This window comes from Podarcis erhardii (genome assembly GCF_964252035.2).
Source record: "Podarcis erhardii genome assembly, chromosome: 9".
Classification (NCBI taxonomy): domain Eukaryota; kingdom Metazoa; phylum Chordata; class Lepidosauria; order Squamata; family Lacertidae; genus Podarcis; species Podarcis erhardii.
In genome coordinates, this window is record NC_138512.1 from 9,860,633 (window position 1) to 9,883,860 (window position 23,228).

General features: G+C 40.8%; 1 protein-coding gene across 6 annotated transcripts in view; it reads left to right on the forward strand.

The window, feature by feature from the left end:
* SLIT2 (slit guidance ligand 2) overlaps positions 1–23,228 on the forward strand; it is a 235,105-nt gene that overhangs the window by 157,899 nt on the left and 53,978 nt on the right. For 4 of the 6 annotated variants that reach the window (XM_081876193.1, XM_081876194.1, XM_081876196.1 and 1 more), the window contains exons 10-16: positions 9,712–9,783; positions 10,451–10,522; positions 11,804–11,875; positions 15,282–15,425; positions 15,570–15,733; positions 16,515–16,538; positions 21,693–21,843. In XM_081876193.1, coding sequence (XP_081732319.1) covers positions 9,712–9,783; positions 10,451–10,522; positions 11,804–11,875; positions 15,282–15,425; positions 15,570–15,733; positions 16,515–16,538; positions 21,693–21,843 — 699 coding nt within the window. The remainder of the gene's footprint in view (positions 1–9,711; positions 9,784–10,450; positions 10,523–11,803; positions 11,876–15,281; positions 15,426–15,569; positions 15,734–16,514; positions 16,539–21,692; positions 21,844–23,228) is intronic. The other 2 variants (XM_081876195.1, XM_081876192.1) reach the window with 1 other exon arrangement.

Sequence of the window (23,228 nt, forward strand, 5' to 3'; positions counted from 1 at the left end):
AGAATTATGTGCTGAAAATGAATGCTTGGATACCTTTGTCCTAATGGCCACAGCCATAAAACAGTTGACTATGTACTCAAACGGATTCTGTTTGAAGATATCTATGGAGTGTTCCGGACACTTAGTGGCTTCTTGTTACCATCATGCTGTGGCCTTTCCCAGCGACTCACCAAGTCCAAACATGAGCACTGGGATCCAGCATTGTGTTGGAAGTTTCAGCAGTGACAACATCAGAAACCTAGCCCTCACGTTTTCTGCATCTAGGACAGGCTTCCTCAAATTCAGCCCTCCAGATGTCTTGAGACCACAATTTCCATCATCCCTGACCACTGGTCCTGCTAGCTAGGGATCCTGGGAGTTGTAGGCCAAAAACATCTGGAGGGCCGAGTTTAAGGAAGCCTGATCTAGGAGGTGTTAAAACTCTGAGGGCAGAGAAAACTTGCACATCTCCAAAGCAGATTTCGGGTTTTTGACTAGATGAAGGTGAACAAAGTCAGACAGGGCAGGGTATAAGACAATGATTGGCTTGTCCATCCAAACTCTTCTAGAAGGGGCTTTGCTCCCCATAAAGGGTCAGTTTTGCAATATCGAGGCTGCTTTTGGATCCAACTTTGTCACAGTCCATTGTGTGGCTCGAAGTGCCTTTTTCATTTCTGGCTGATACTCCAGCTACAACCGTATCTGGAGAAGACAAGCGTAGCCACAATTTACTCATGCTTTGGTAACCTCCCATGTAGGCTGTTTAAATATGTCGTATCAGAGACTGGCTTTAAAAATGGTTTGGAGACTGCACTTGGTTCAAAATAGGGTCACAGCACTATTAAATGAGCATTTTGGTCACATTGTGCCAGTTAACAGCCGTACTGCACCCTAATCTGATTTTGGGCCCAATTTAAAGTTTTAAATCCCTTGGGACCAGGTTACCTTATGCCATCCCCAACAAATTCCTATCCAGATCTTCCTTGGGGACCTTTCTTCTGAGCCTACCCACCAAGTAGATGGGGGGTTTCCAGAATGAGGGCCACTTTCGATGAGGCATGGAACAACCTCTCCAGGGAGGTTAGCCTGAGGCCTTCTCTTATGGTCTTCCTGGTGCCAGGTGATGGCTTTTCCCCTCACCCATAATTTTTCATTGTGCTTTGAACTAATCTTGGGCAGTTGTGGCTTCATGTGTTTTTAATCTGAGCTGTGAACTATTTACGCTTTTTCTTATTTCTTATTGTTTATTTTAATTACTATATATATTGTATTTTGAATGTTGTCTTTTTCGTCAGCCGCCCAAGAGATGGGTAGTGGTGCTGATGAAGTGTAGGCAAGACTTAAACTTTGGAACTGCCTGCTTATTGACACCAGGCAAGCGACTTCAACGAACACTTTTCAGTGCCTGTTTAAAATGTATTTGTTTAGGCAAGCCTATCCAGACACGTATATGTTGAGATGTTTTAATTTATTTTACTGTTAATCTTTATTACCTTTAAATGTTTTGATAGTTTTTAACTGTTTTTAATTTTAATACTTCTTGTAAACTACTTAGAGGTTTTTACTAGGGTCAGTAAAGAGAATGGCCTTCAGTTCTGCCTAAGGTGTTCCCTTACTAGATTTTCCTTCCCCAACCCTTTTCCTCATTGATTTCCAATTGGTTTCTCAGTTAAGTTCAGTTGGTTCAGGCTGTAGCCTGCCCTTTCTTTATGGTTTCTGACACGTGTTATCCAAAAGCAAGAGTACTGAAAGACGTCACAGAAATCCATTGCCTACATGGCAGAAAATGAGCTGCATCTTCCACGTTAGAGCAAAACTTTCTTCTGAATACAGATGATTTATTGTTGTGTTACTCCATGATGACAGTGTTCATCGCTTTTGCTGATAAAATGCAACTGGAGGCATTTTTGTCATTAACAACCAGTCCCTTGAGGTACTGCTTGATAGAACAATTTGTGTAGATATTAAATACTAGTCAAGCTGTAGGACAATGTTTAAAGATTCACTAACATAGATATTGAGTAGACTGTCAGACAGGCTTGTTTAACGGTCAAGGGGCAAGTATATAGAACAGCGGTTATGAACAGCACTTTGAGGATGTAAGTAGAAAATTCATGATATTATTTTACAAGTAACATCATAAGCAATATTTAGTTGATGCAAATGCTTTGGAATAGATTTGTATAATAGCCTGAAGGCTTTGGAAAGCATACAAAGAACATGAGATCTCTTCCTTTGTCAAAAGACAGTCATTAGGCATAGTAAGAAATTGTGTCAGTATCTGTCATAACGTTTTAGATTCAGGAGCTACAGTGATTTCCTTTGCTAAGATCTATTTCGTTTGCTGACATCTGTTTTTTGCCATTTACGCTAACAGCAGATGGGAAATATGCTAAGATGTGAGGCATTTTTATTGCCATATATAATACCACCTGTGATTATATTGCTTATATTTGTTTTCTGTGTTAAGGAAGTTTGATTTCTTCTTGTGAATATAAAAAGCAAAGCTACTTCAGTGCAATGCAATTGAGTTTGTCTGCACTTCCAGTAGCATAGTAGAAACCAAGAGTATACTAGTGTCATCCCTCAGCTGGAGTCCGCATCAGAGAATGACCAGGAGCCCCAGTCTTAAGCCAAGCCCAGGGTCAGGTTCCATAGGGAGTGAGGAGCCAAGATCCTGCAACAAGGCCCTGTAGCTGGGCGTTTGCATCCAGGATGTGGCTGCTGACATGGAGGCAAACAGGTCCCAAGCCTGAGGTCATCTGGTGAAGAGCCTGAGTACATGCAATAACTTCTTGGGAATAAAGGTCTCTCTGGAACAGGGGAAGGCAACATGCAGCCCAAGGGCAGGATGCGGCCCACGAAGACCGTTTTACTGGCCCATGAGCCCCCCCCCCGAACTGAGCTGCCCGCTCAATGAGTCCCCAGCGCACTGTGCTAAACCAGCGCAGCGTGGTGCGGGGACTTGCCGAGAGGTGCCAGAAATCACGTCTGTGCATGCACAGATACCAGAAATTGCGTCTGCGCATGTCCAGATGTCAAAAATTGCTTCTACGCAGGTGCAATTTTTGGCATCTGTGTCGCAAATTCTTCGCGGCACTTATATATCACCAGACACTTATATATAGTGAGAGGGTGGGGAGGGGTATTACTCAGAAGGGTGGTGGGAATGGCTGATAGGTGTGGTAAATGACTGTTAAGGACTGCAGTTGGTCTTACAGAAAAAAGCAAGGGGTGAGATGGCTAAAAATAGCTTTATCATGTATAATGAGATAAGAATCCAATGTCTCTATTCAGACCAGGTCTCTCCATGGTTTTAAGTTTGGTGATAAGTTACAATTCAGCAACTTCTCTTTCCAGTCTGTTTCTGAAATTCTTTTGTAATAAGACAGATACTTTGATATCTTATATAGAATGTCCTGGGAGATTGAAGCGTTTTCCTAGTTTCCCAAGAATGGTAGCTGTGATCTCCAATGCATTCACCTGTGCATGTTGGAAAATTACCTTCATTTGAGGGTTCATGGGCTATTGCTCCTCTCTCCAGAATATACAATGTTACTCTGTGAGAGAGAGAGAGAGAGAGAGAGAGAGAGAGAGAGAGAGAGAGAGAGAGATATTGCATGTGTCTGTTGAGTAGAATATTTGCCCAACACAGTTTTTCCTGTGGAAGTGGATGGGATGTGCAGGAGTCATGTTTGCAGAACGGGTCCCCCCTTCCTTGCTTGAGTGGGGTGTCTTGTATTCCCAGCTGTAGAAGTGGAGTTGAGGTTCCTGTTGTATTTGAAACCTGAGTATGCCATTACCCAGGAATTAGCTAAGAAAAACCTGACTTTTCTCACAGAGTTTCTTGCCCATGAATCCAGCATTTTTGGTTTTCAGTAGTTTTGGGGGGTGGGGGAGAATTAGATGCCAAGGAGAGGAAGTCCAGCGTTCCTTGTTTCTTCAGTGCATAACAATGCAGCAAAGTGATGTGGATACCTGTAAGTAGATAGTCTCCACATTTGCTTTGAAGCACATGATCAAACATTGTTTTATTGGGTTTTGTACCCTGCATTGACATATGTGCAGCTATATTATTTTATCGAGAAAGGAAAGTTCTCAATGGTGAGGAAAAAAATACTTGAAAATTCTATTATGCATAATACCTTCCGTCCAGTACAGTGGTGCCCCGCAAGACGAATGCCTCGCAAGACGAAAAACCCGCTAGACGAAAGGGTTTTCTGTTTTTCGAGGCGCTTCGCAAGACGAATTTCTCTATGGGCTTGCTTGAAGTCATTTTTCCCTTTCTTCCCCTTTCTCTAAGCCGCTAAGCCGCTAATAGCCTCTAAGCCGCTAATAGCGCTAATCCGCTAAACCGCTAATAGGGATGCTTCGCAAGACAAAAAAACCGCTAGACGAAGAGACTCGCGGAACGGATTATTTTCGTCTTGCGAGGCACCACTGTAATTTTTCTGAATCACTTTCTTGGGTTACATTTGACTCTGGTACCAGATTAGTATAGTCAAAGCATATTGCTTTGGGATTAAGAAGTTGAGGGATTGCTTCTGCGCTCCAGTCTGAGAGGGCTGGTCTCCCACTCCCTGGATTTCTGTGTCCAGAACAGCCAACATGCTGCCCTCCATGGTCCATTACAACTCCCATCACCTCTGACCATTGGCCATGTTGATGCAGGTGAAGAGAGTTGTAGTCCCACAACAGCCTGAAGGCATCAATTTAGGGAAGCGCTATTTGACTCTTTGGGATTCCCTGCCTAGGAAAGACCACCTTACAAAATGCTTGTCTTTTTGCCAGTTAAACCTTGTCTGTTAAACGTTTTCCATTCGGTTATCTAGCTGGTTTATTGTTTGTATTGCTGTTTCTGGTTATTTTAAGTTACATTTCTCTTACATTTGGATTACTCGGTTTTACTTTTGCGCTGGTTTTCATTTGATTTGATTTTGTAGCACTTGGGCCTTTGAAACAGAACAGGATTTCACATATACGCTGTAGTAATAATAATAATGATGATGGCCCCATATAAGCGTAGACAGTTGTTAAGATATTTTTAATTTAAAACATTTTTTATGTGGCGTTACACAGCTCAAGGCAGCTTACATAAAATTAAAAACAAACATTTCATGAGAGTATAAGAAGAATCTCTGCTGGATCAGATCTAGTCTGGCATGCTGTTCCCTCCATGGATTTCCAAATGCCTATGCGAAGCCCCAAAGTGGGAGATGAACGCAATAGCATTTTCCTGCTGATGATCCCTAGCAACTGGTATTCAGAGACATACTATTCAATGTTGTTCTTTATTTATTTATTACCCACCCTCCAGCATAAGGTCCCAGGACAGGTTGCAACATTATAATACAACACTAACTGTTAAGTTGTGGGTGAACATATCAGACGACACAGTGATTCTTCAAAACAGCTCTTGTTTATTCACAGGCCAGGACAGAACTGAACTGAAGGGTTTAGTCAGCCTGCTTATATAGAGCTCCAGTACAATGTTACTGTAACAACTTTCTAAAACTATCCAATCACTGAACGTCACTTTCAATCCCTTATTTGCATAACTATCTACAGTATCCCCCTGCTGGCCCAGGGTGAGAACTTCAGTACATAACACTAACATCAGTATAAAACAGCTAGCAATCACTAAAATATTAATCTCAAGTGTCAAAAGCCAGGGTAAGGTGGTGGATCTTCAGCATTCTCTGGAATATAGCCGTCATGGCTTATATAACCTTACCTAGGGCCGGCTCACCCATGAGGCAAGGTGATACAAATGCCTTGGATGGAGGAATCCATAGGAGCTGCAGATCTGGCCTCCAAGGAATGCATCACCTGCTGTTGCTGCCAGTGTGGTGCAGTCTTTGGAGGCTGAATCCACCAGCCTCTTGGCGTGTACAAGCTGCTGCTGGTCTCCAACCACACTTGTTCCCAATGTAGATCTTTATTACCCCCTTGTTTCTGATGTAGATCTTCACTCACCCCTTTCATACTGCATCACGGTGTGGTACGCTGGTTTGACATCAATGGATAGGAAGTGCCTACAGAGGGTGGTGAATATAGCACAAGATATTATGGACTATCCCTTGAATCCACTGGATGACATCACGGAAGAATGTTGCCTCAGGAGAGTGAGGAAAATTCTCAGGGATGATTCACACCCTGGCCGGCACTAGAAGATATAGAAGCATGATTAGTCGCACCAACAGGGTGAAAAACAGCTTTTATCCGTGGGCTGTTAGGCTGCTGAATGAAAAGATAACAACAGGGAAACTGACTTTTGGGTTTGGTGGGTGTGCATCAGTAAACGAGGTGAATTAAGACTAAGAGAGCTGAGTGGGGGGTGCTTGTATAATCTCACTGTATACAAGTTGTACAAGTGACAATAAAGTATTTCAATTTCAATTCTTCCCTGGCAGGAACCACTTTGTGGTTTGCCTCAGTTGCCAAAATGTCTTGCACCAGCCCTGGATTTACTCCCACCCACAATTAATCTGTATAATCCTCACTACATTTTGTAGCTAATTCCGTAGTTTAACTTTGCACAGAGTCAAGTCCTTCCTATTTGAATGTTTTGAATCTCCCAACCTACATCTTCATTGGATGTCCTATGGTTCTAGAATTTTGAGAGGGAGAAAAACATCTCTCTAACCCCATTCACTACACAATGTTTTCTGAATCTGTCATGTTCATATACAAGCAAAACTTTCAAACTTAGAAAGCCCAGAATTTTGTAACTTTTCACCATAAAGGAAAACCCAGCCATCATTTGAGTTTCCTTTTCTGAACCTTTTCCTTTGAACGTCAGTCACATCATAGATTTGCATAAGGGCTTTAAGATACTGACACTTATCAACCCCTTTTCTAAAGATTCCTAATATGCAAGTTGCTTTTTTCACATCTGCCACCACACACTGGGTCAACATTTTCATTGAGCTGTACACTGTGACTCCAAGATCTCTAGTCAGCCATCATCAGTTCAGACCATTTGTATATATGAAGTTAAATAACATTTTGCTACTTTGCACTTGCTTGCACTGAATTTCATTTTCCGTTTGAATGACCATTGCCCCAGTTTGGAGAGATCCTTTTGGAACTCCTTGAAATCTCCTTTTTGTTCTTTTCAATAATTTGGTGTCATCAGCAAATTTGGTGACCTCATTGCTCACCTTTAACTCCCACCTTTCCTGAGAAAGTTCAAGCTCAGTGATCTACATCTTCCTCAGTGAGGAAAGGTGATGAATTAATTCAGTTCATCTGCAATCTCCTTTCCCATATTTAGCTCACTTTTGACTCCCATGTCACCCAAAGGTCCAACTGTCTTCCTAGCTAGTTTACTGCTTCTAATGTATCTAAACCTTTTTCTATTATTATCTTAATATTTTTTGAAATAAACTCTTCAGTTGTTAGAAGAATCCAGTCTCTTTCAAGGAAGAAATTCTCTTTCAAGAAGGTATTCTCCATTAACTAAAGCCAACTTTGCCAAAGAATTATGTACCCTCATCTCTGGTGATGGGCATTTTTGGCCATGTAGCTAGAAGTTACCTTATGAACTGTCCATCAGTCAGTTATGTTGTTCAGTAGATTGATTCCATCTAAACAAGCACATTTGCCATGTTCTTAAAGGCAAACTGTTCCAAGCACGGCTCCAATTTTGCAGTTAGACCATTCTGCATCTCATCTAGGAATCGATGATATTTTGCATCTGGGAAAGTATTCTAACTTAATTAAATTTAAAAAGGTAAAGGTAAAGGTACCCCTGCCCGTACGGGCCAGTCGTGTCTGACTCTAGGGTTGTGCGCCCATCTCACTTAAGAGGCCAGGGGCCAGCGCTGTCTGGAGACACTTCCGGGCCAGCGTGACGAAGCTGCACTGGTGAGCCAGCACCAGCGCAGCACACGAAAACGCCGTTTACCTTCCCGCTATAGAGCGGTACCTATTTATCTACTTGCACTTAGGGGTGCTTTCGAACTGCTAGGTGGGCAGGAGCTGGGACTGAAGACGGGAGCTCACCCCACTGCGGTTTTACCCACAGCGCCACCCGCGTCCCTAATTAAATTTAAAAGGGTTTAAATTAGGAGTGTTGGGTGTGGGATGAGAAACTCTTGTAGGCATCTTAACTTAGCGAGACCGAGCAAAGAGCAGCCATGAAGGAGAGTGCTGCCACCTAGATGCCTTTGTCTCTGCCCCACAGTGTGTACTTACCCTGTGAGGGAGATAGTTGTTGTGTTCAGGTGTCATGCTAAACCATAGCTTAGCACCATCTCACTGAACCGGAGTGAGGCTCATGTGTACCCCCACCTTGTCCCGCACGGCCAGGAGGAAAGGTTTGGAAGCTATTGCTTAATCACAGTTTGTCATTTCATCTGAAGAGTTTGGATTTGATATCCCGCTTTATCACTACCCGAAGGAGTCTCAAAGCGGCTAACATTCTCCTTTCCTTTCCTCCCCCACAACAAACACTCTGTGAGGTGAGTGGGGCTGAGAGACTTCAAAGAAGTGTGACTGGTCCAAGGTCACCCAGCAGCTGCATGTGGAGGAGCGGGGACGCGAACCCAGTTCCCCAGATTACGAGACTAATCTTAACTACTACACCACACTGGCTCTGAACCAGAGAACTGTGATCAACGTTATCTATTGCGTGTTTGCAATTGTTCCAAGGTGGCTTGTTTCAACCAAATCAATGTCAATGTTAAGCACAGTTTGTTAGCCTAGGCAAAATGTGATTAAGCAAAAGCTTTTGGTGGTTCCCTCCTCTCAGCCATGTGAGAGGGGCAGCAGCCGAGACTTGATGTGGCTCCTTTTGGCTTGCTCCCATTGCTTTGTTCATGACATCTGAACATTGGCACTGTCAGCTGGATGGAAAGATTCCCCACTTATACAGGAGTTACATTCCAGGCCCCTGTGTGCATAAGTGAAATCGCATAAAGTGGGGGAGCACCCTTTAAACACCCTCTCTGCTGCTATCTCTTCAATCCATACAAAAAAATATCCACAACCAGCATTGACGCTTTGGGGCTGGCAGGAAGCTGGATAATGCTCTAGAAAGCGGCTGCTGCGCTACCCTACACATCAGCTATTAGGCGGGGAGACAGAGCAGCATAAACAAAGCCCCACTGCCCCTCTGGTCTTTTCAGGAGTTCCTCTACCCTTAGGAGCAATTTTAAGGGCATTTCTCATCTCTGATTCTGTAGAAAGAAATTGCAATCCTATTATTTGGGAGGGAAAGTTTCAGTTTTATTTCAAATTTCATTATTCATAAATATGGGTTTAATGCATATAAGGAATTTAAGAAATATTAGTTGGAAAATGATGACTTTTTTAAGAGTGTTTGACTTGCTTCTTGCTTGAACCTTTTACTCCAGTCTTCTATGAAAAACTGAATCCTCATGGTAAGCAACTGTAAGCTCTTTAGATTCCTTCTACTGGTTATAATATAAAATATTTCAGATATGCAGCACATGTAAAATTAGATTAGTGCTTAATTTAAATTGTCACTACCCTGCATGTCAAAGTGACAGAAGGTGGGTTTCTTAATTTTTTTAAAAAAATGAAAACAATTGCTGACCCTTGATTCCCATGGCATTATCTTTCACTATAGTAGGAAAAAAAATTACCTGTGTTTTTAAAAGGCATTCCTTCTCATTGATATGAACATAAATTGTACATATTTTGGATTGCCCTCTTGTGTCGTTTTTAGGGTCTTCAATAGCATTCTTTGTTGTTTTTCTTTGCTAGACGGCTGGAACAAAATTCAATCAAGGTCATCCCCCCTGGAGCTTTCTCGCCATATAAAAAACTTAGAAGAATGTAAGTGAGAAATATTTTGGAACTTACATAAAAAACATATGGATGAAAAACAGGTCATGGTTTATACAAAATACCTTCTGTCAGTTTATGGGTGCTTAAAAATGTCTGACAGCTGACAGATTGGTTGATATGGCTGTGTCTGATTGTTGAGTCTAGGTAGCTCCTTTGTCATGCTAATAGCTGACACTTATGCCAACCTATTAATACAAATTGACATGAATATATAAATTGTGCTTGCCGTTAACAGATAATTTTTGAAGCAGAGCATGGCAGCACAATGTCATTGATAGCATAATATTCAGTGCCTGTGCTAATCTAATTGCCCCCTCCCCAAATATACAAAATGCATTAAAGTTTCAGGTTATTGCCAGAATTAAAGTGAGGGATGAGGGATTTTCAGAATTTTCTGGACTACAACTTCTACCATTTCTGGTTGAATATTGATGATTCTGGCCAAGGCTGATGGGAGCCACAGATTCCCATCCCTGATTTAAGCCACTATTTCTGGGTGATGGGAACTGAACTTTGTGTTGTTGTTCTTAAAAAACATATTAAAAGTTAATTGCAAAAAGTGTTTGTTAACTGCGCCTTACAGAGTTGAAATAAATTGCTGTTCGTCCCTTTCATGGATCATAACACGTCATAGCAATCTCGTTTCTCATTGCAGTGATCTGAGCAACAATCAGATCTCAGAGGCTGCACCAGATTCATTTCAGGGTCTACGCTCACTAAATTCACTGTAAGTACCACCACTTTCAAAAGAAAGGCAAAATCCCCCGTATTGCAGTGAGGGAACAAAACGTTATTCTTGTATCCGGGAATTAGACTCTAAACAGGATTGCACTCCTCTTGAAGGAACAGGTGTGTACTTTTGGCAGCATTGTTTGGCTTGCCAGCTGCAGTTGTTTCTGGGCAGAGTTCGCCTGGCCACAGTTAAGACATGGTCGGATAACCTTGCCATTAGATTACTATACCCTGCTGTCTCTGGGACTGCCCTTGAAGATGATGGAAAAGCTACTGCTAGTTCAAAACATGGCAGCAAGGCTGCTGTGCATAAGAACCTACAGGAACTGTACAAGTGGTTTGAAAGGATCTTTACTGGCTACCAATATGCTTGCAGTCTGAATTCATAATATAATAAAAATTTATTACTTATATGATCCCCATCTGACCGGGTTGCTCCAGCCATTCCGGGCAGTTTCCAACAATTTACAAAACCACAGCAAAACATCAAACTTTAAAAACTTCCCTATACCAGGCTGCCTTCAGATGACTTCTAAAAGTCAGATATTTGTTTATTTCCTTGACATCTGACGGGAGGGTGTTCCACAGGGCGGGCGCCACTACCGAGAAGGCCCTCTACCTGGTTCCCTGCAACTTCACTTCTCTCAGTGAGGGAACCGCCAGAAGGCCCTCAGAGGAGGACCTCAGTGTCAGGGCAGAACAATGGGGCTGGCGTTGTTTTGATGAATTTATTTCTGTTGTTTGCTTTATCTATATGCTGCTGTGTTTAATATTATAATTATTGCAATGTGTGGGTTTTTTAATGCTGTTGTGAGCTGCTTTGAACTCAACATTTGCTGTTGAAAAAGGGGAATACAAATTATTAAAGCAAATCAAATTGAACAGTCGAATGCTACTGATTTTAGACAGCTGGCAGCTATTGTAGTGTTGTTCATTCAACAGAGCTTCCTCTTCCTTTACTGTCCCCTCTAGCTCCCTGTGCAACCTCAAAATCAGTTTGGGAGGGTTGGGGGGGACCCTCCAGAGCACATTGGGGAGGGGGAAATTGAAGTCATGTTGCACCAGTGTAACAAGGCAGACTGGATGCAACCCATTGCCATTTGATTTGATTTGATAGAGCTGGCAGGTATTCTAATGCTACCTAAAATATAATTCAATATTCCAGTGCTGGATCCTCTGATGTGCTTTTGTCAGGGGCATACAATTTTAAAGAAATTCTAGATGAATACATTGTTGTTCAACTTCAATCAATCACCTTTTGAATTATTTGTTACAGTGTTCTCTATGGAAACAAAATCACAGAACTTCCCAAAGGCCTGTTTGAAGGACTTTTCTCTCTACAGTTGTTGTGAGTATTTATCTGCTGAAATATGGTTTTATTTTATCCACTGAGAAGGGTTTTGTTTTGTAATTTTGCATTAAAAGTGGTTTGCTCACTGGGATGGATTATTATTATTATTATTATTAGGAACATATCTACCTTTTCAAACTGCTCTGTGCAAGGGAATACCAACCTTTTGAAGATGAAGAGCTTTTATTACTTTCATGCACTGTATTCCTTCTGCTGCTGCTTCGCAAACAAAGGGAGAGCCTTTATTTTATTATTTCTTCCAGTAGCTTTCTGGCCGCCTCTTTTGTTTTTGTTTTTCGAATATTAACCATGAATCTTCACCTGCTTTGATTAGTAGCATTTAATAAATATCTGTGTGTGTGCTTTAGAAATTCAAATTAAGACAATTCCATTCTATTTACTTTTTGCTGTTATGATACTAATATTCAGCCTGTCTAGTCTATTTTAAATGGATTTGCTTACTTGACTATAGAATCATTTATTTATTTTTCCATTTTTTATTAGTTTCCACAATATTATAAACAAACAAACAAACAAACACACAAGACAAACATCCATAAATCATAGCCTTATAGAAAATTACAGTTATTAACTTTGTTAAGTGACTTCCTCGCTTCCCTTTGGTTGAATTTCATTGCATGTCCTTTTAATGGTTTTCCAAATCCCAATTTTTATAAAATTTAACTTAAGCATTAACATCCTTAGATCTTCACCTTATGGAATTAAACATATTAATTCATCACTTAACATAAATAAAATCCTTAGCCCATTAAGTATCTGCAAGCTATTTTCAGTTAGTTTAATTTAAGAAATTTAACTAAATAATAATTAAATTTATTCCATTCTTCCTGATACTCCTCCTCCTTCTGGTCGTGGACTCTTCCGGTTAGGTCGGCTAGCTCCGAAAAATCCATCAGACTATAGAATCATTTAATCTGCCTGAGTTGCATGGCGTACAGTAATACCTCAGCTTATGAACCGTCCTCCTTGCGAACGCTTCAGGTTACAAGCTCCACTAACCCGGAAGCAGGTCTCCTGGTTGCGGACTTTGCCCCGGGATGCGAGGCACACACAGCGGGAGGCCCCATTAGCGAAAGCGTGCCTTAGGTTAATAACGGTTTCGAGAGTTAAAATCGAGATGTGGAAATATGGAAATATCAATGAGAGGCAGGACTGAGATTTGGACATGCATTAAGGTTCAGACTATGGGAAGTCGTAAAATTAATAATTACAATTCGGAAGATAATTAGACTTTTTTAATTTTAGCTTTTTATTGGATTATGATTTGATATGTTAATTGGATGTCTTTTATTGGAAAATTAATAAAAACGATCTAACACAAGAACAGTTTCGAGTTGAGAACTGATCTTCGGAACGGATTAAGTTCGTAACCAGAGGTACCACTGTAATTCTTTCATTCATTCCAAGCCAGCTAAAATGGGTCCATTGAGTTGGAAATTATTTGGGTTCAGCTGAAAATATTTACTTAGTTTTCTGTGGTGTGAGAGAGACAAAGTGTATACAATTTTCAGCACTTGTTGCAAAAACATTGATGTAGTTTCCATAAGATCCTCATTGCCTTTTTTGTTTTTCTTTGCGCTCATGGCCTTTGGTTTCATTTGACCACACGTAACCAGTGTGGCAGCAGCCAGCAAAACAAAAGGTTTCAAGCAGCAATGAAATTTGAGAAAATGGTTATGTGTCTAGTTATCTCTTCAAATTTACTGAATGCACTAGTTTCAAAGCAAATATAAAAATTAGGTGAAGCCCTAGTTGGAAGCAGTTATAAATACTTGACCCCTTTTGGACTCCCATTTTGTACTTTAAAGGTGTAATTTGGAAAAGGAGAAAGTTGCCATCTATCCTACAGAACTAAAATAAATAAAATTACTTAATTAACATATTTTACATTAATTTGCATATGCCGATTCCGTGTTAAAGTATTTCAGTGTATGCAAGTTAAAATTACCCATTAGTAATGAACCAAGACTTAAAATTTGTACAACTGGAGATTAAGAAACACTGACAACATTCAAAGCAGAAGAAAACCCATCATAGAGTTGTATTTAAACCACCTCAACATTTAACAATGCAATCCTACATATGGCTACTTTATAAGTACCGTATTTTTTGCACCATAACACTCACTTTTTTCCTCCTAGAAAGTAAGGGGAAATGTCTGTGCGTGTTATGGAGTGAATGCCTGCGGGTGGCGGGGGGGATCTGCTGCAGTCATGAGCAGAGGATCCATGGTTCCCCTTCCTTCCCTCCTCTGTGGTTACAAAGCATGGATCCACATGGATCCTCAGGATTTTTGCATTGGGCTACTCCAAACTCACTGTCAGATCACATGTCTGTGGCCACAGCCTGAACCACAAAAATCATATATCCACTATTTCGTTTAGAATATTTTTTTCTTGTTTTCCTCCTCTAAAAACTACGTGCGTGTTATGGTCGGGTGCGTGTTATAAAGCGAAAAATACGGGTAAGTGCCACTGAGGTCAATGAGACTTATTCCCAGGAAATTAGGCATAAGATTTCAGTTGAAGAGTAGTTAATCAGTCAAATTTCATTAGGGAATCATTTAAAATGGAAAATGGTGGTTCAAACACTGAGATAAAGCCTGTTACCACTGCTGTTGCTTCCATCCTTCTTCCCGTGTAAACGCCAAGGTTTATAGAAGCTTCTGTGTCCATTTGTCATTAACTCTGTAGCTTGGCATGTCTGAACCCTAAATTGTAGTTAATCCCATGTCTGGTTGAAACAAGCCAACTTCAGTTTATGAAACTGACTTTATTTCAACTAACCATAGTTAAGATTAACCATAATTTAGGGTTTGGATCATGCTGCAATTTGTGGTTAATCTAAAATGGAAGCAGGAGTATCTGATTTCCTCCTTTCAGCTATTCCAGAAAGGAGGACACTAGCTTGACACTTGTTATCATAATACTAGCCAAGGTCAAAAACCTCCAACAGCTTTCTTCTTTCCTTTGCCAATATATTCACTTTCAGTTTAAACCTGTGTACATTCAATGCAACACTTGATGCTGAAATAATATCTTAAGGAACTAGATAGTTCACTGAATGCACTGCATACAGGTGGCACAAGTAATTTTGACATGCAATTTTATTTTATTATGAATTGGCTTATAACTGCTGGTTTTATATTGGGGGTGGAATGGTCAACGCCTTTTCTAAATCTGATTTATTTATTTTGGTATTTTAACGTATACTGTATATTGTTTTATGTAAATTGCTTGAAGGTTTTGGTGACTAAGCAGTATATAAATCCTCTTAAATAAATAAGTTGCATGAAATTCTAGAAAGTAAAGTTACAAAAATAAAGTATGTCAATAAACAGTAAACTCTTAACCCTGTTTTCCAATTGCCTTTTGTTTCACAGATTATTAAATGCTAACAAGATAAATTGCCTGCGAGTGGATGCTTTCCAAGACCTGCACAACTTGAACCTCCTCTCTTTGTACGATAACAAACTTCAAACCATTGCAAAGGGCACATTTTCTCCACTCCGGGCAATTCAGACCCTGTATGTATTGCAATTGTCCATTTGTTGTTATGTGCTTCAAGCTTTTTTTTGGTTTCTGTTCCCAAATAGACCTGGAAAACTTTGGGAACTGCAGAGACCAACCACAAACATGTAAAAACGCTCTTTTCTTTTTATTTGTGAAAGGCATTTGGCTCAGAACCCCTTTATTTGTGACTGCCATCTGAAGTGGCTGGCGGATTATCTCCATACAAACCCTATTGAAACCAGTGGTGCTCGCTGCACCAGCCCCCGCCGTCTGGCAAACAAAAGGATTGGCCAAATCAAAAGCAAGAAATTTCGCTGTTCAGGTAATTTCCTTGGTTCAGCTGCTACTTTCCTTTCACTTCCAAAAAAACCACCGCCCCACCACCCTCTCCCTCCCATCACAACTCCCACAAACCAGCAGTTGCAGACATCCTTAACGACAACAACAAAAAACCCACAGCCTGGTGCCCAACTGAATAATCAGCAATCATAGCAACTCTGGACTGAAGTGGTTTGATCAGAAAACATTCCTACAGTTAACCCACTTGTTACTACCTCCGCAAGGCATTAAAAAAAAATGTGAAGGAATTGTGCTTTTTGATTAAATAATAAGAGTTCTGAGGTATCCTTTCTGTCAGTTGCGTCAAAAAAAATAAAATCAAAAATGAAACAGATCTGGAATACCACTTAAATCTTAAAAACAGAATCTACTCACGGAATATGAAAACATGACATTCATATTACACAGGGATGCTTATATCGTGCTGAAATGTACTGTTTGCTTTTTCTAATCTTATTCCATTTCCTACTTACATGTTTCCAAAGCCTAACCTCTGTCATCTGGTTTCCAGCTGTTCCAGGTGCATTGCGTATTCTGCAGTTAATTCACAGTCTACAGCTAGTGTAAATATCAGAAGAGTGCTGCTGATATTGGCTGCAAATACATTTATATCTAATCATACTAGTATCCGAAGTTCATTCGAATACCACTACTCTGCACAGTTAGCTTTAATTACCTGTAGTCCATCCTCAGTCTAATAGAATTAATTTTTTGCTTGCTGACATTCAGGTGCATATTCTATTTTTTTTCTCTTTTTTATTTAGCTAAAGAACAGTATTTCATTCCAGGTAGGTTTGGCTTTGCAGTAAAACTGACTAACTGCAGGTACCACTCCCTCCTCCCTCACCAAAAGCAAAGTTTCATTTTAACATTTAAAGAACTGGTGCATGCATTTTAACCCTACTGAAAACCTCTTAGAATAGTAATAGTTTCGTAGTTTTGTCTTCCCACTACATGAGCTTTGCATGCAGCTCTTTGCTATCCAACTCACAAATAAGCACAGAATTTATTCAGTACCATCTGATTTTAGTTACAGGTAGGTAGCCGTGTTGGTCTGCCATAGTCAAAACAAAATAAAAAAATTCCTTCCAGTAGCACCTTAAAGACCAACTAAGTTAGTTCTTGGTATGAGCTACTGGAAGGAATTTTTTAATTTTGTTTCATCTGATTTTAGAAAGAGATATCTTCCCCCGTTTTGCCTCTCCTGTTTACTGTTAACAACTCTATTCTTTAAATGTAGCTACTGTGCTGCTTTTAAATGAAGAGAGTCCTGCTATGATCAAAGAGCTAATAGAAGTCTAAAAACCCTTTCAGAATCAATACTTTCCTGCCTTTTATGCACTAAGCTATTGCTTTCCTGCTGACTATCTGAACTGTTGCTTGCTCACCTATGACCTTTGATCCCTGTGTTTGTGAAATCGCAAAAAATGCCAAGCAAAAGTATGTTTATTGTCTTTGCAAAGGCATCCAAAGGCTGTATATGTCTTCTGTTAAAATACTTTTGGCGGAAGAAAAAATGATTTAATAGTTGGCACATTTATACCACACTTTAAACTAAATGCTGATTCTCTTGAGGTATTCCACATGAATGATTGAGATTGGCTTTAGTTATATGAAACACGTTTTACCCCAACCACCCCTTGCAGCTGACAAACGAGTGCAGTGCTTTCTTAACAGGGGAAAGAACAAAATCAACTATGTCATGTGTTTACAATATAATGTCCCTTACAGGTGATATATAATTGATTAGCCAAAGTGCTCAAAGGTCTAATGAAGCTTTTGATTGAACTGCTGGTGCATGAACTGCCAGATAAAACAACAACAACCCAATTATAGTTTACTTTCTAGAGGAAGGAAAAAACGTTGTTGTAATTGAGTATGCAATCAATGACGCTTGTTCTTTGTAGCACTTACAGGTATATGGTCGGCTCACAACATTCAGCAGACTAACATATTGATTGGTTTGGGCTCTTATCCACTTAAGCTTGCTTATTTTACACTTGCTGCTTTTACTGTCATGTACTACATTATCTTCTAGCTGGAGAGATGATGTGAAGAGTATTATGGCCTTTAGTAGTGCACTGGCTAAATGCAGAGGGAAGAAAATGCACACGGGCTGGTCTTTGCCATTCTTGGCTTGAAAGGACCAGTTGGAGTCAGGTTTGAGAAGTGATTCACACACTATATGTTTTAAACGGCATGGCAGTCATTTCCACATTTGCATACACTGGGAATGGGGAAATTATGTAAAAAGCGACCTACATAGCCAAAGTCCCACGCATCAGGGAGAGAACTTGAAGAATGTAAATTGGCAGTTACTTGATAAACCTAATGGATTATCTGAATTCCAAAATGAAAAGCGATTATGGCTTTTTCTCTAGCAAAGAGAAAGTGTTTGGTGTTGTTCTAGATATATAATAAGAAATCTCACCTTTTTCCCTGATGGGACTCAGGGATGTTGAGCATCATTAGCAACCCGTTTACAGTGTAGGCATATTCCGGCCCATCCTATATAAAAAACACAACTTTCTGCACACTGTGTCCAGATTTTCCTTTGAACCAGCAGCATGGAATACTTCAAACATGCTTGCACCTGGGCAAGGTGCCCTAAATCTCCCCTAGTGCCTCTCAGCAGCTGCTTGATAAGGGCTAGAATCTCTCTCCCACCTCCTCAGTTGTTCCATAGTGGTGGTGACTGGTAGTTACTGCCTGAATACCACTTCACTAACAGTGGTGTGATGTTGTTGCAACACTTCCACAACAGCCCACTGCAAGCCCAGCATATTTTAGTAGTCAACTAAAATTGAGATTAAAAGGGACGCGGGTGGTGCTATGGGTTAAACCACAGAGCCTAGGACTTGCCGATCAGAAGGTCGGCGGTTCGAATCCCTGCGACGGGGTGAGCTCTCGTTGCTCGGTCCCAGCTCCTGCCAACCAAGCAGTTCAAAAGCACGTCAAAGTGCAAGTAGATAAATAGGTACCGCTCTGGCAGGAAGGTAAACAGCGTTTCCATGTGCTGCTCTGGTTCGCCAGAAGCGGCTTAGTCCTGCTGGCCACATGACCCGGAAGCTGTACGCCGGCTCTCTCGGCCAATAAAGCGAGATGAGCGCCGCAACCCCAGAGTCGGTCACGACTGGACCTAATGGTCAGGGGTCCCTTTCCTTTACCTAAAATTGAGATTTGTGGCTTTATGACTTTATCAAGGGAGACAATTGTCGCTGTTGGCATCCGCCTGTCTCAAGAGACAACAGAATACACCTCCAGGGGTGAAGTCAAACTTGGCAGCACTGAAGTGATCTCTCTGGGACACAAGCCTGGAAAGTGTGTATGGAGGTGCTGGGCTGCTGATGTGAGCAATATGTTTTGCACAGCTTGGCTGCAGGAGTTGCCGGAAGGAGAGACTTCACTCCAAATTTGTGTAGGGTTTATTTCTTAGCCTTTTCCACCTGAATATATCACACAAGGCACCGGAGGTTTGGGATCCGTGTTTTCCTTCTCTTAGATGGGCTGCCTTCCCAGGTTGACAAGCCCCTAAGAGAGAGAGAGTGCTTTTCTTGGAAATAAAGAAAAAGCATAAGTGTTCCTGTTAATTAGCTTTCAATCTTCTTTTAAAAAAATCAGTACAGAATCAAACATACTTCTGTGGCACTTGATGAAGACATTCAGAAGCAATGCTCTCCCTGTGGATTAGAATTATTAATCATATAATTCAAATCTGCACAAAAATTACTTCATCCTTAAATAATATTTGAAAACTGTAGACCATTGAGCTAGAAAATGAATAAGCCAGGAGTAAGTTTTTCATAGTTCTTATGTGACACTGAGCCAAACCATTGTTTGGTGAATTGAGCAAAAATGCAGGCTCTCGGGGAGTAGATTGCAGCCTCTCTGCTTCTCCCCCTGCTGTTGTGAGCTAACCCATGATTTAGCTTAGTTTTACAGTGGACACTCCAGTTGCGAATGTGATCCGTGCGGGATGCACATTTGCAACCCACAGCATTCGCAACCTGCAGCAGCGTATCTGCTCACATGCGGGTTGTGATTCGACACTTCTGTGCATGCGCAGAGTGTGATTTAGTGCTTCTGCACATGCGCAACTGCTGAAACCTGGAAATAACCCGTTCCCGTACTTCTGGGTTTCGGCAGTCCATAACCCAAAAAAACGCAACCTGTATGCCAAGGTATGACTGTACTGCTAAACTGGGGCTCATGGTTTATCTTGCTCCAAACAAACCGCAAGGTGTAGCCCAAGGTCTGTTCTATAGCTTACTGTTTGTAGTTTGTCTGAGGGAGATAACCAGGAGCCTGGGTCTGAACGTAACAGTAAACCATGGCTTAACTCCGTGCTGCATGGCAACACCAAATCCAGACTAGCAAATCAGCCACAATCTTGTCTCTGGGAGCCTGCATGTTTGTTCGCACTAAACCATGGTATGGCTGAGCAAACTGGGGAGGTTTTTTTTTCCTCTTAAACAACTTAACAAATGTGTGTGAAAGTGCCCTCAAACAACCGTATCTTTCAGTAAATATATTTTAGGAATTTTAATGCTTTCACCTATGAAAATGAACGTATTATATAATTGTTCAATAGATAATCTGCTGTATCTTTTTGCTATACTGTACCACTTCAGATTAATTATACTCTGACTCTTTGATATAGTACAGTGCCGAAGCATCATATAATCAAAGAAGTGTAGAATAAAATCCAACTTCTTTAAATAGAGAATTTCAGGCGGACCTTGATGAAGGCAGGATATTACCCAAACCCTAGCTGAGAAAAGCAAGATGAGCTTTGTTTTTGTTGGGGTTTTTCCTCCCATTGGGATCACTCTTGTCTTTCTTTCTTCCTTGGCTGTCTTTCCTGTTTCAGGAGTTCACCATTTGGGCTGTAAGTAAAGTTCAGTGTGTGGACCAAACAACAGTACACTTCCCAGTCCTGATGCACTTTCCACTTCTAGTCTCAGTCTTTTGACCTTTTGTCCAAGAAGAGCTCACCGGTCATTTAAGTTTCTTTGTCCCACCCTACCCCCCCCCATCACTTACCCTCAACTTCTTAATAGATGTTTCTTCCTGACTTGTGAAGGATGCTATCTCCATTCTGTAACACAGAGAATGGCGAAGAGATCTCCCTCCCTACAGTCTACTTTATGTCTTTTCCAGTTTAGCAATGTTGCAGTGACCGTGGGCATTCTGTCCGAAGGATGTCCTTCCATGTTGAGCGGTTTCCCACTGCAACACTTTTTCCTGCTCTTTCCTCTTTCTCCCATTGCTTCTGCTCCTTGGTCTAAGCGGATGAAGTTGTGATAACTTAGCGAGATTTTCTGTTGTGCTTGATCTAACCATGTGGTTGCGAGGTATGAGTAAAACATGGTTCTGTCAAGCACCATGGAACGTCACGCAGCTTTCTACAGCATAGCAGGCTGCTGAGGCTTAAATCAGGATTACACACTTTTTAAAAATTGAAGAAGAAAAACAGGGCTTTAAATTTTATGGTTCTGAGATTACGTAGGCGGGCTGTGGCCAGTGAAATAGAAGAATAAAGGAGGGTAATGAAATGGAATACAAAGATTTACTTAATCCTGAAACTGTGGGAATAAGATATATTTAACAAGAATTAGCACTGCTTTATGTTTTTAACTGTAAAATGGAATGGATTGGCTGACAACTTAATCAGCAGAAACTACAGCTGTGAAAAGCTCAAGCGGTTAATGTTATCCTACCACATGTCCCATCCCCCCCCCCCAGCAAATTTCAAGCCCTCTGAAATTTAACCCACTCTTAAACCTTACTGTTTCTTCATTACCATAAAACTTACCCCAAATTACCCATTTGTCTGTACTGCAGGTCTGTCCCTTTTCTCTCTCTTATTTTTTCCCTATGAGAAAATAATCCCAGCACCTTGATGAACTTAGTACCTGTATTTTTATTCTGCTTATCCTCAGGCACCGAAGATTACAGATCCAAACTAAGCGGAGATTGCTTTGCAGACCTGGCTTGTCCTGAAAAATGCCGTTGTGAAGGAACAACTGTTGACTGCTCCAATCAAAAGCTCAGCAAGATTCCTGACCATATTCCTCAGTATACAGCAGAACTGTAAGTTTGAGCTCACAACAGTGTGCTGGATGAATATCAGTGGTGATAATATCAATTCATAACTGCGCTTCCTTTATCCCTTTTTGAAATGTCGCAGATCCTTCCGGTTCATGAATTTTCAGTTGTATTAAGTTTTACTTGCTTTACAACATTTAGCAAAGGCAAAGAAAAAGAAATTCAAATATCAGTGTAGAAAACCATGCAAAATGTTGGCACATTATTGCTTTACAGTTCTCTCCACAGCAAAAGCAGTCTCTGTTTACCTACTTTGAACTAAGCACACCCACCTCTCAACTATGACACAGTATTGTGCAAAATATAATTGGTTCAAGCGGAGTGAGTAATCAGAATGTCCAGTATATACACCCTTCGTTGATGATGATTGAAGGATCACAGGACAGTTTACAATATAAAAGCACAAAGATACACAGCATAGTAACAAAACAACAACAACAACCAGTAACCCCACCAACAGCTTTAAAAGGCCATAGATTGTTTACTTAGCCAAAGGCCTGGGAGAAGAGCAATGTTTTTGACTGGCACCTGAAGATATATAATGAAGGCGCCACGTGAGCCTTCATTATTGCTATGTCTTCAACAATAATTGCTGATTCTTAGACAGAATGCCCCTTGTGTTGGGTACTCTGTTGTCTGTGATCTATGTACCGTACAACAGGTGACTCCTAGATGAGATAATCAATCACTTCCTTGTTCCACTGTGTTTCATTTGGAGCTACCTAGATAAATATTTCCTCCACTTCCCACTGATTCTAAGAATATTGATGATTCTTACTCTGAAAAATAGGGATGGTGGAAAAATGCAGTTGAAAGGGACCTAAAGTCCCTTCCACAAATAGAAAGACAAGCTATCAGCTTGTCTGATGGATTACACTATGCAATTCAGACTGCAATAAAGCAGGGAGCTATGTGCCAGATATAATATCAGCCTGAACAGGTACTAATGCCTTTGTGGAACTTCACATCTGCAACTGAAAAACAGCCTATTGCTAAAGCTCTGAATTACAGCTGCTTGCATCCATGCCCCCCGCACATTTACATTTATTGTAATTATTTTTTTCCTAGTGTGCAATCCTGCTTGCTTCTAACTCTAAATGAGGTTAATGGAGCCTTTCATGCTTGAGTTACAGATTTAGAAATGGATGCTTATAGATTACACCAAAAATTAGTGCTGTTATGTCGCAGCTTGTGTGCTGCTGCGATTTATTCTAATTATGCTGAAACAGACTGTGTGTTAAGGAAATAGACCTGCTGAGAACATGCAGGAATGGATAGATATATAATCTGTACGTTTATAACTGCTGGTTGTTTTATATGTTCACATAAATGCAAGAAGGACTGTACTAGCTTCACGTATTGCCAGGGTG